The 12,683-nt window shown below is 41.0% G+C and overlaps 1 protein-coding gene across 2 annotated transcripts; it reads left to right on the plus strand.

The window, feature by feature from the left end:
• The first annotated feature begins 1,348 nt into the window (after positions 1-1,348).
• Positions 1,349-12,212, plus strand: LOC148324888 (complement factor H-like). 2 transcript variants are annotated; one of them, XM_088313322.1, is made up of 22 exons: positions 1,349-1,513; positions 1,645-1,827; positions 2,421-2,526; positions 2,596-2,672; positions 2,751-2,933; positions 3,032-3,214; positions 3,309-3,503; positions 4,093-4,272; positions 4,428-4,592; positions 4,921-5,088; positions 5,275-5,433; positions 5,596-5,784; positions 5,861-6,046; positions 6,166-6,336; positions 9,141-9,317; positions 9,527-9,632; positions 9,742-9,818; positions 10,392-10,583; positions 10,715-10,903; positions 11,238-11,423; positions 11,545-11,724; positions 11,904-12,212. In XM_088313322.1, exons 1-22 carry the CDS (start codon positions 1,441-1,443, stop codon positions 12,095-12,097), a joined length of 3,519 nt encoding a protein of 1,172 aa, XP_088169448.1. In that variant the 5' UTR covers positions 1,349-1,440; the 3' UTR covers positions 12,098-12,212. The 2 variants fall into 2 exon arrangements, with proteins under 2 accessions (XP_088169448.1, XP_088169447.1); XM_088313321.1 differs by lacking the exon at positions 9,141-9,317.
• The last annotated feature ends 471 nt before the right edge of the window (positions 12,213-12,683 follow it).

Consider the following 12,683-nt stretch of genomic DNA (forward strand, 5'->3'; position numbering starts at 1 on the left):
TCATGTGCCCCTTCTTTGCACCCACTGAAAGATTCTTTAAGAGGTTGCATTCACTTTGTTCCTACATTTTTTTTCATTAAATATGCAGTTAATTGGAATTCACTGTGGCAGAGTATCAAGTGGACTAAAAATAATTAGGGGGGGGGGGCATAGCCACCCCTCACACCTCGTAGCTCCACTCCTGGTTGAGAGTCTTCAATTAACTTAACATACATGCTTTGGAACGTGGCTCAAAAAATCATAAAAAATAATAATAATAAAATAAAAAAGAAACAATAATAATAATGATTATGATGATGATGATGATAATAATAATAATAGTCTAATTTTTCTATATGTCAGTCGTAATTTTCATTTATAATGTAACCTTAATTTCTGGTGAAAAAAAGTTCAGCACAATAAAAACATTTTTACGGACCAGATAATGACGAATAAAAGTTTGGGCAATACCGGTTGATTTCCTGACACATACTCAAAACAAGATGTACCAAAAACGTCATGCTGAGAAAGAACGTCCGTCGTGGCGTTGCACAATCTGAAATGTAACGTTCAGAACTTTGTAGACCAGGGGTGGGCAAACTTTTTGATTGGCGGGCCACAATGGGTTCTAAAATTTGACAGAGGGGTTGGACCAGGAGCAGATGGAAGGAGTGTTTTGGTCAACTCCCCTCATTGGAGTAAAAAAAATACATTTAATTTCAAATGAAAATGAACAAAATATGACAATAAAATATATGTGTTTGACACATCAGAATATTTAGAAAATAAAACATTAACAAGCTTTATTCCTTTCATTTTTTTCCCAAGTTTGGCGGGCCGGAATTACAGGTTGAACGGGCCGCATGTGGCCCCCGTGCCGTAGTTTTCCCCACGCCTGTTGTAGACGATGGAGCAGAAGTCGTCCGTTTGTCCACACGAGCAAACTTATTTCTTTCATTTTGTAAATGCGCAACACTTTCACTGGTGAACTTTCTCGTGTCTATTTTGTTTGCACAATTGATCTCTGCAAATGATTAGCAACAAGGTAAAAAAAAAACGAAGAAAAATAAACAAAAGCTCAGCGTTTGAAAATGCTAACTGGAAGCCCAACTAACTCCAATTGGAGACGCTTCGACATTTCAAGTGTCGTTTAAAACGTTCGATTGCACTGCCGCGTAAATTTGTGCTCCACGTGCAAACAATAAAGTACATGTTGTGATGTTGAAGAGGAACTCATTTGAGCAACAGCTGTGTCATTTGAGGTGCAGCGTCTGTTTGTGTATGGATGAGTCACATTCCTTCCCTGGACACAACGGGGAACTTGTGTAAATATATTGCGCAATCTCTTTTTTTTTTTTTTTTTTTGCAGCGTAATCCGCCGTCGAATCTTTCTACGTAAACTGCAGATCTGCCGTCTCCATTTTGAGTTGCGAACGGTGGTTGAGCGTGAAGAAGACAAAAATGAAGACCATTCCTCAAAGCTGCGTCCTCTTCTTGTGGATGCACACGATGTTGACCTTCGTCAAATGCCAAGGTAAGACAAAAAGCGCCATGCAAATATCTTCCCGTCCGTTCAAGTCGCTTGCGTGGCTTTGCTCTTGTTGACGGCGTTGGTGAAAGGACGTGACAAATGGATTTGGTTTTTTTTTTACTTTTGACTTGCAGAATGTACACTTGAAGATTTTATAACCGGTCCTCTGTACGATTCCAATTTTGACACGACGAGTTTGGAGTCCATCTACAAAAGTACGCAGCAAGTGAGAGTGAGCTGCACTGTCGGCCATAGCGGATTTTTCAGACTCATCTGCATGGAAGGAACATGGAAGTCCCGTGGTACAAAATGTCAACGTAAGATATCATTTTATGATAAACTATTTTTTTTTTTGTTAGCCTGGCACACAAGTTTGATTTCAACATCTGACAAGTACCCTTGACGAGAAACATGAATTTGCAGCATTGCAATTAAAGGGGAAGTCAACCCCCAAAAAATCTGCCCACTCGTCAAAAACGTGGCGTTCTGATTCGTAATGCGTTTGGGGAACGTGAGTAAGTCCATGTCAGGCGGCGGCCATTTTGCCTCTTGCTGGCAACTGAAAATGACATCACAGTCGTTCAAGGCTCGGCGACAAACGGGTGGATTTTGCTTCTTAACTCACGTTCCACAAAGGCAAAATTCATCAGAATGCTGTACTGGGACGAGTGAAGGTGCATAAAATACGTAATTGCAAAATAATTTTTGGGGGGTGGGCGTGCCCTTTAATCTCGTTGCACACTGAGTACAATGACAATAAAGGGCATTCCGATTCTGATTCCAAAGGACAATTTTGTGCTAACAATTTTTGTGTTCTCACGACTTACTTACAAAACTGTAAAAAATACACGAGCGTGCATTTTTATGTGGTATACTTATCGTCAATAATAAACTTCACCTCTCTTTTAAGCAAAGCCGTGCGGTCACCCCGGTGAATCCCAGAATGCCAATTTTGTTTTGGACCAAGGCGACGATTTTGTCTTTGGCTCACTAGTCAAGTACATTTGCCATGAAGGGTATGTAATTATCACGTTTCATAAATCATTTGGTGGGCTCGTCGTTTCATGATTTGATCTTTGTTTTAGTTTTCAAATGGTCAGTCGGACCGACTACCGGCGTTGCATGGCAGAAGGCTGGAGTGGGACGATTCCAGTTTGTGAAGGTACAAGCTCGCCATCAACGAGCTCCTCCAAGTTGGGTTTGTGACGTGTGTGATTTTTTTTTTTTTTTTTTTAAACAGCAATCCAGTGCCCCGCGATCAACGTGGAAGCCAACGTCGACGTGATCGGCGACTTAGAAGAAGCAAACTTTGGTAATGTGGCTCGATTTGGTTGCAAGCAAGGCAACGAAATCCTGAACGGTTCGTCCGAGATATCCTGTGATGAAAATGGAGAGTGGAGCAGCCCTCCGCCAAAATGTCAAGGTTCATTTGTGCGAAAAGTGTAAAGTTCCTTTTGGTCGGGAGATTCTGAAAATAATTCCAGCTCTTCATGCGTCTTTATCCTCTGCATTCCTCGCCAGAAGTCCGATGCCTAGCGCCACTCATCGAAGACGGTTTTGTGTCCGGAAAAGTGCAAGTGTACAAACAACATGACATTTTGTCTTATCAATGCAATCCGCGCTACACGTTCGCCGAACGCAGACCTTCGACGTGCGTAAAAGTCGGAAACCGAGCCGAGTGGAGCCCCCGACCCGAATGTGAATGTAAGCGTTCCGGCATTAACGACGCGCAAGTACAGCTTTGGTAACCATGACGACAAGCCATTGTCCCATTTGCTCCATGTCTGCACGGCTGCAGTGATTAGATGCAAAGTGTCGCTGCCAGCCTTGAAAGGAACCAGCTACGAACCTGCACACTTATCCATCTTTTCACCGGGTGACACGCTAAGCGTCACCTGTGGCAACAGCTACTGGATTTCAAGCCCCCAGCAGATCTCAGCAGTGTCGACATGCAAAAATGACGGCAAATGGACCATACGCCCAGTATGTCAAGGTAATTCAACTCCCCAAAAAGTTCTGACGATGATGAATGCACCCAAATTTCCCAATGCAGTCTTTTTCTTTTCTTTTCTTTTTTTTTTTTTAAAGCAAATTTCCTGCCCGTCTTTTTTAGGCAATATTGAGTGGTAAATGATTAACTAAAAATGTGTCGATCATAAAATTCCTGATTTGAATCACAATTCCACAAGATAATATCGGTTGCTTGAAGTGTTCTTTCTCAGACTTTTAACATTCAAGAAGTTGACGATTGTTTTTATCATATCATCATCCGCAATAATATCAACTCACCTTGGCGTGTCCCTCATTTTTTTTTTTGAACTATTTATTTTCCCCCAAACTATCACGAGGAACAATATCGTTGATGTTGCCGTTTTTTTTTTAATGTTAAGATGCATATACTGTACATCCTTTTTTAATCTCAATTTACTTTTTTATTCTCAAGAATATTGCCCGTTGCCATTTAAATGTAGAATAATAAATCAAATATTTTTTATGAATTAAAAATACAAATATAACATACGCCGGCTCTGTCACAAATATTCAACATTAGGTATTGTGTCCTCTTTCCCCCCCCCCACCAGAGGTGACCTGCAGGAACCAAAGGGACCCAAGTGTGTGGCGATGGAGCATCACTTGGGGGCAGAGAGTAAGATGGGGTACTTCCGCTGACTTTACCTGTCGCTCTGGATACAAGAGAACAGATGGCGCCTCTCGGGTCACCTGCACCAGAGACGGCTGGAAACCAAATCCACCTTGCCAAGGTAATGTCTACGTACACCCAAAAAAAAAAAAAATAGAATGAACACTCAAATTAAACAGTTATCTGAAAGTGACATTCTTTTTTTGGGGGGGGGCAAATTTTAAACCAGAACGAGAATGAAAAACTGATTGCAAATCTTGTTTGTTTTTTTTCCAGAAATAACATGTGACAGTAAGGATATCCGGAGTGCAAACATTCTTGATGGTGGCAAGCAAATATACAAAAACTACGAAACGGCCTATTTTACCTGCAAAGGTTCTCAAGATTGGTTTAGTCTAACTTGTTCTGAAACTGGCTGGCGCGGAAATGTTTATTGTCCAGGTAAGGAAAAACATGATAAAAAAAAACAAAAAACAAGAAGGCATGTTGTAAAGATTTTTGGAAATTCTTCCATCCATTTACAAAATCAAAATGCTAAAATTTAATAATATTTTCAATTTGCTTTTGACATTTTTATCGATATTTTTTTCCCCATAAATTTACGCGAGATCGTCACAAAACAATTCAATTTGGACAAAATGACTAAATGAATTAAAACATATTCTTGTTTTCTAATCTATTTTATTATTCACATTCAGTGAAAAAAAAAAAAGTCTGCCATGTTTAGGAATGCGACATTGGTTTTCTTTTCTCATTGGACTCGTTTCAGGACACCAATGTAAAGAACTTGAACTCAGCAACGCGGACATCATCCGCAACAAAAAGTCTTTCTACAACGAAGGCGAACGTGTCCGATACGCATGCACAAATGATCCCGATAGGCAATTCACCGCGACTTGCGACTTTGATGGCTGGACTGGGATTCAGAACTGTTCAGGTAAAAAAAAAACAAAAAAACCCACAATCCATTTCATTCAATTCATTGATCGGAAAATATTCAGCATAAAAGTCTCAGAGTCAATTTGATGCTGAATATTCGACGCTCTACTGTAGGTTAGAAATGTGTTTTGACTGTATTTTCATTGGATGGGATTTTTTTTTTTTTTTTTTGTGGCTACAACAGCTTGTCTCCAACCCGATGTGCTTCACGGCTTTGTCGTCGGTCCGGTAAAAGACGCGCTCTACTACACATGCAATGAAGGTTATAAACTTCCCACTAATGGGTGGTGGGGGGAAGCCAAATGCATCGACGGTCTGTGGTTTGGACTGGAACAATGCGTGGGTAAGGATGAACTCCGCTCACTGAACCAACGTGACAATAAAGACAATGGAGTTTTTCAATTTCAATTCTGCATCTGATTCGATGATCTCAAGTTTGATTTGGACGGTGGACCAGTTCTTCGCGTTTCCTTCAATCTACCATTTAAATGTTTTTCCAACGCAGAAAAAAACAAGTGCGGGGAAATCCCGACGATTGCTAATGCCAAAATCAAACACCAAAGGAATAGAAATGACGAAGCTGACAGCCTCCAGATTATTTGCAAGGAAGGATACCAAAGTCAGATTGACCGCTTCATGTGCGTGGATGGAAAATGGGATGCCAAGGGATTACCTTTGAATTCAATCTGCACTCGTGAGTTAAGAGGAAAATTAAAAGTGAATTTTTTGCTGTGATTTCAGAAAATAATTGCCCATTTTATGTCTTGCAGTTGTTGCCGGGACCTGCAGTCTGCCTCCTCAAGTTGAGAATGCCGTCATTTTGACTTCATTTCAGAGGGAATATTTGTCGGGCTCAGAAATCACTTTCAAGTGCCGGGCCAACTTTGTCATGAAAGGAAATGATACAATCACGTGTCAAAATGGTCGATGGGACTCGGTGGATGCGACGTGCTTACGTAAGTGAAAGATGTGCAAAATAAATACATAAATAAATAATACGGAACCGTGTAAAAATGTACTATCGTGTATTTCAGCAGGCGAGCTCAAAACGTTACTTTTTTTTTTTTTTTTTTAGCCTACTGCGCCAAGCCCAAAGATGCGGAGCCATTCATGATCTTCGCAGACTCGAAAGAAAAATATATCAATGATGAGGTCCTCGAGTATCGCTGTCACCGACCAAGTGAAAAAAGTGGCGGTTCCGCAACCTGCGTGAATGGCAAGTGGAGTGAACCCATTCGATGTGGAGGTAAGGAGAAGTCCTCGTGTTTCCCCACAATAACATTCAATTCGGGAGGCATGTGCGTCACTTTCATTGGTGTCTTTTGGAAATTTAAATCTGACGGACCTTTTTGTGTAGTAAATCAAAAATATGGACGCAACCCTAAAACACAACGAAATAAAACGAAAATGAGTCAATAATGGAACTGGCCTACTTTAAAAAAAATAAAAGCTATTTTATTTTGGCTCACTGCAGCACACCTTTCTCTTGCCCTCTCTGCTGTGTGCTGGTGGCCCTGCCTGCAGAAGCAGATTGGTTGGTTCCTTGTGCAGTGACTAGCAGCCAATCAGCGGCAAGCTGCCTGTTTGCTTTTTCACCTCGAGTCACACGCACTACAGGAGGCAACAGACTTTGCCAAATTTTGAATAAATGTCTGACTACTACAACTCAAAATGAATAGAAAACTATTTGCCAGATGTTTGTTTTTATTGAACTAGAAGACATGCAGCTGAGCCCGAAGCTTTGTGTACTTTTTGTTCGACTTTTAAAACTAAGTTGTCTATTTTCTAAGATCTATAAAAGCTTTATCATGTTGAAAATCACTAAAGTTGTTTATTAAACATGTGCTTAAAAGCATTTAAACTAAGTTTTTTTTCCCAAAATGTAGACACAATTTCCCCCCTTTTTCAACAAATGAATATCGGCCTCAAATATCGGTTATCGGCCTCCATGACTACTAATCGGTATCGGTATCGGCCCTGAAAAAAAAAAAAAAAAAGCATATCGGTCTATCAGTAATACATATACACGCACTAGTAATCCAGTCATATCTTAAATTGTATCTCGCATGTCTTTTGAGGCCAGATTTGCGTTCTCACGTATACAAACATCAAAATTTCATGGAATGCATACTTTATGCGCACTGCATTTAAGGATTCTCAACACGGAATCTTTCCTCCACAGCTTCCAATTAGGAAAGGAGATGCTGAAGGGCCAAAGGAAATCTGACCCCCCACCCACTCCCAAAAAAAAAAAATATGCCAGGAAACTATCCATTTGGGGTTGTTTTTTGGGGGGGGTTAATGTGTCTGTCAAGCAATGGGAGGAACGCATTGTTTCTACACACACATTCACATAATCCTGTTGACGAACAACTGAATCAATTTAGTCAGTCACTATTTGGATGCATTTAATAATAAAATGTTAGAAACGGATGTTGAAGTATTGTTGTCATTTTTACAATAAGATGTTAAAAGCTGAAAAATTACAAGCAGTCATTGACGATTTAGAATAGATCCAATATGTACAGTACTATGGCAGAACAAACTGATCATTTGTATACAGCAGCGGCGGGCCGTGTATTTCATACGCAGGCCTTCAGTGCACTTAGTCCGACTTGAAATTAATCCCCCGCTTAACACCATCATTTATGACTGGATAATGCTGGACAAATAATATACAGAAAGACACTAACCCACTACTGAGTGAGTGTTGGACGACCTAGCTTCTCTTGAAAAGTCCGTCTTGAAAATGGAGACGCGCCACTGCCATCTAGTGGAGTGGAGGTGCAATTACACTTTCTTGTAGTACAACGGGGAAAAAAGCATGTTCTCCCGAGTCACACGCGCCCCACTCAGCATCACACCGCAACCCAACCCCCCAAACCCCCCAACCTAGGAAGGCCCGCCCCATTATTTGAGAAGCAGTGGGTTAAAGTACAGATTACGTAAAAAGCGACTCATCATTTCCAGAAAGTTAGTGTTGTAAATATGATGCAGTGTAGCAAAAAGAAACAATTTGTTCTGTTTCTGGGATTGTTTTGTCCACAAGCGCGTTTTGCCAATATGGACTTTGCACTCGCTTGTCCTCATGCCAGAAAACTGGACTGGTGTTGGCTTCTTCCTCATCTTCAGAGAAATTAAAATAGTTGGTATGTGGTTTGTTTTATAGCCAAATTGATTCAAATCCAAACAATGTGGCATTTAGATGGGGACAGAAATATTTCTTTCCTCAACAAACTGTAGCAAAGTGGTGGTTTGTGGTTCTTGTTTGTTGTTCTTTCTGGACGTGTATTTGGTGTGAAGGCAAAGACAGTCAGGATATTGATTGTGATTGCGCCAGAGTTGCGGTGTGTAAACTTGAGCGAAAATGTCAGCGTTGCTCAAGCAAGCAATCACGCTGGGCTGTTGTGTGCTCAGAGTGCATGAATGCATCATGTTTGCTTCGTCCATTTTGTGCAATCCCACCGGGTAGTCCGGATTTTGACCCTCAGTGGACGGCAGCTGAGGACAAACACGCCACAATTCAACATTTGTCAAAGGTTTTCGGGGCCTGGCTCTGACTGTCACCGCGCAGCTGGAAGGCATGATGCGACTGCATCTATTACTTTTGGTTCTAGAACTTTGGGGGAATGTGAGAGTGTCCTTGTCTGAAAATGGTAAGGTCGACTTTTTCTTTTTTTTTTTTTTTTTTTTTACTATTACCAGCATGCTCAAATTTAGGCAGGCTGTTTTTTATATTTGGAATTTGGATTTATTGTTGTATCTATTTGGCTTGACTTGATACCACCCAAATCATTTCATTTGGGCTGGACACTTTATTAGGTACAGTTGCACAATAAAATCCCACATTTTTTTACACTGTCCAAAATGAATTGGAACTGAAATGTAATTTTTTTTTAGTGTCCAAATTGTGCAAGTGTACCTAATATTGTGGCTGGTGACGAGTGTGTATTTTCTGAACATCCTAAAAGGATGCGAGCAAGTTGGACGGAGCTGCTTGTGTTTCCAAGTTGAGCGAGATACTGCTAACGGTGCGTTGCTGTTTGTTAGCTTGTGGGACGCTGCCAGATGTTCCGCACGGCTATATATCAGAGGCCACACAGACTGAGTATCAACAAGAAGATGTGATACTTTTCACTTGTGAAACGGGTTTCGTATCGGGGCTCCCCATCAGATATAAATGTACGAGTGACGGCTGGGCGGCAGTCAATCAAGGACATTGCTTCTGTGAGTTCAGACATTTTATGCTATTCTTATTTGAACACATCAAAAGAAAATGCAAGTGCATTATTCGGTTGCAGACAAGAATTTCAAAAGCGTTAACTAAGCAACAAAATGTTTGCTACACATTACCAACAGGAAAATCATTCAACTCCAAAACGAATCCCAACATGTTCATGGTTAATGTTTTACAAAGTGTTTTTCTTCATTTGCAGTGAAGCCATGTCCACTCCCTGAAAGCACTCCAAATGGCTATTATCAAATTATCCACGGTGACGACTTTGTTTTCGGGGCAAAGGTCAAGTACTTTTGCAATGTGGGGTAAGTCCATGAAGACAAAACGGTAAAAACGACAAACGATGCGGTACTACGATCATAACTTTGAGTGTTGGAATAATTAACAGTCCGCTCTCCTTTCAACTCCTTGCAGCTATCAAATGGTGAGTAAAATTGATACCAGGACATGTTTGCTCGACAAATGGACCAACCATGTGCCGATTTGTGAACGTAAGTCTTCAAAACAAGCAATTCTTGATTGGTTCCCTTTAAGTGTACTTGTTAGCGTTGATAACAAGTACATGGTTAGATTATTTTATTTCTCTATTCAAGAAAAAATATTGATTTGATTTTACGGAGTCCCTCCAACAATTTACAGAAAAACTGGATTGAGTCCCTATTTGGGGAAACCGTTCAAACCCAAACAATAGAGGGCCGAGGATTGATCCCTGTGGTACTCCATCGGTGGCATTATAATAGTCAGAGGTGACTTTGTCACACACACGATGAGAGATGAGATCGATTCCAAGGAAGTGATGAACCTGTAATACTAACACACATTTCTGCCAAAAGTGCTCTTTAAGTTTTTGTTTTTCAAAAAGGATCAAAAACACCCAAGAAGTCCTTGTCAGAGGAGATTGAGATTCCTTTAAAAACACGTTTGTGTTGCAAATTTAAATGACAATGACAGTCAAGCAAAACAATCTTATCTCTGACGGACAGTAAACGATGACGCCAACGATGTCGCAGTCACAAGCTCGTCTTTCCTTCCGTTGAGCTAGCTAACTCGTTTTGTCTGTGTAGCTATGAGGTGTGCGCTACCACCCGCTGAGAATGGGATCACAATCAAAGGTTTACCCGAAAACGAAGACGGCGTCCTCCCTGATCGCTTCCTCACATTCACCTGCGACCTTCCTGGGAAGCAACTGAGTGGCAGCTCACGGCTAATTTGCGGCCTAGATGGCGTTTGGGATTGGCCATTCCCATCTTGTGAAGGTAACGGACGCCTCACACACTCACATGGACATTAGATATGATGTTCATCTTTTAGAAACATTTTCTGTCATCAAAAGCTCGGTTTTCATTTTGATTATACTGCTAATCTCTCCCCTGGCACCTCCCCGCAGACATTTCTTGTAAAGTTGAAGAACGACATCATCATCTTAAAGTCGACGAGCTGCCACCGGGGAATCAAACAATACGAATTGGACACAAATTAAGGTTTCGCTGCGGTGCTGACTACGCTTTGGATGGAGCTGAAGAAATTGAATGTTTGCCAAGTGGCCAGTGGAACAACCCTTTCCCAACTTGCACTGGTATGCTCGTATTTTCAGGTTAAAAGTGCGGAAAAACATACCAAATTTTGAGTTTGACACAATGCAAACGGAAACGTCAAACACAAAGCATTTTGTGAGGCTGGTCAACTTGCAGTGTGTTTGATTTCCAAATCCTCTTTTTCTATTAAAAAACTTCACAAAAGACAAATTGAGCACAGAAAAGAAATAAGGCATTTTTTCAAGGTTGTTTTATATATATAAACCTTTACTGTCATTGTACTCAGTGTACTCTCCAGTACAAATATAATAAATATTTGTAATTAAATATGACAATTAAATTATTTATTTATTTATTTTTTTATCCTGGTACCAGAACCGTGCCCGGTCTCGGGTATCCCTCAGAATGTACGCTTGAGCACTCGTCTACAAGGCACGCAAGCGAGAAAAGGACAAAAGTTGACGTTTTATTGCCGCCTGCGTGGTCAAATGCTTCAAGGGAAGGCAGAGGTGGAATGTCTTCCAAATGGGCAGTGGAGCCATCCCTTTCCAACATGTGGAGGTAAGGTTTACACATAATTGGGAGGGAAAAAAAATAACGTTTTCAAAAATACATTCTGAATCTACTGTAAATCAAGATTCTGCGGTATAATGACCACCTCTGTTTGTCCCAATTCTGCCAGCTCCTTCGGAATGTGAGCGACCGCCTTACCTTTCGAGTGGGGACACCAGATTTTCCACTAAATTCAGTTACAAACATAATGAGAGGGTTGAGTACATTTGCCAGAATTACTACACCATGCAAGGTGATCCCTACAAGACCTGCAACAACGGCCAATGGGTCGGAGAAATGAAATGCCTCAGTAAGTCTCAATTGTCGCTCGGCAAACGCTTCAAAACAATGCAGAACGCGTTCACGCGTTCAACTCGTCGTTTAGAATTTGCAACAGGATGATTTTTGCGGAGACACGAAGCTCAAATGCTAACTGATGATTTGAAAGCCCGACTTGTTCGATGAATACGAATGATCTCTTTGTTGCAGAGCCCTGCACTGTAGATCGAGAACGCATGAGCGCACACAAAATTGCATTTCGATACACTCGCTACAATAAGTTGTACGCCACCCATGACGATGTCATCGAGTTCAGTTGTGCCCCGGGAACAAGACATGAGGGCGAACTGAGTATGCGGCAGAGGTGCATCGATGGAGAAATGGAACTGCCCACCTGCCAGTAGCTGTTTTGAGGACCGTTACAAGAATGTCATCAACTTGAGTCAATAATCATCTAGTGTCTGCAGTGTGTTGCTGCATTGTCTTCTTGCTTTCAATAAAAAAAAAATATTAAAATGACTGTTGCTTCAACAAGTTGACATGTCGTGAACATTGTAACGGTCACATACACATGAAAGTGGCAGGAGCATTTCTCCAATCTCTTGTCATCAATGCCCTTTTCTGTGGGGGATATTCAAGTCCAGTCATCCAGAAGAACATTTCTGAGGTCAAGTATCATCAATATTTAATGAGAATTCATCCGGAATGAAACATGCTTGTTTTTGTTTTTTTTAACCAAATATTTCTGCACAGTGGTATGTGCAGTGTATTTCGCACGTAGGCCTTCAGGGAAGTCCTCCTTAGTACGACTTGAATGAATCCCCCTCATATTAGCATTTTTTTTATGACATCACGGCTGGACAAATAAGATCAGAAAAACACTTACACAGTACGGAGTGAGTGTTGGACGAGCTAGCTTCTCTTGAAAGGTCCGTCTTGAAAATTGACACGCAAATGTATGTGTAATTAAATCCACACTTTTCCCTACGT

This window comes from Idiotropiscis lumnitzeri, chromosome 13, assembly GCF_059441095.1.
Source record: "Idiotropiscis lumnitzeri isolate Australia: NSW breed Sydney's pygmy pipehorse chromosome 13, RoL_Ilum_1.0, whole genome shotgun sequence".
NCBI lineage: Eukaryota > Metazoa > Chordata > Actinopteri > Syngnathiformes > Syngnathidae > Idiotropiscis > Idiotropiscis lumnitzeri.

Coding starts and splice junctions, on each gene's coding strand:
- LOC148324888 (XM_088313322.1), top strand. CDS start 1,441: ATGAAGACCATTCCTCAAAGCTGCGTCCTCTTCTTGTGGATGCACACG. Junction 4,593..4,920: donor CGGAAATGTTTATTGTCCAG/GTAAGGAAAAAC, acceptor GACTCGTTTCAG/GACACCAATGTAAAGAACTT. Junction 10,584..10,714: donor GCCATTCCCATCTTGTGAAG/GTAACGGACGCC, acceptor ACCTCCCCGCAG/ACATTTCTTGTAAAGTTGAA.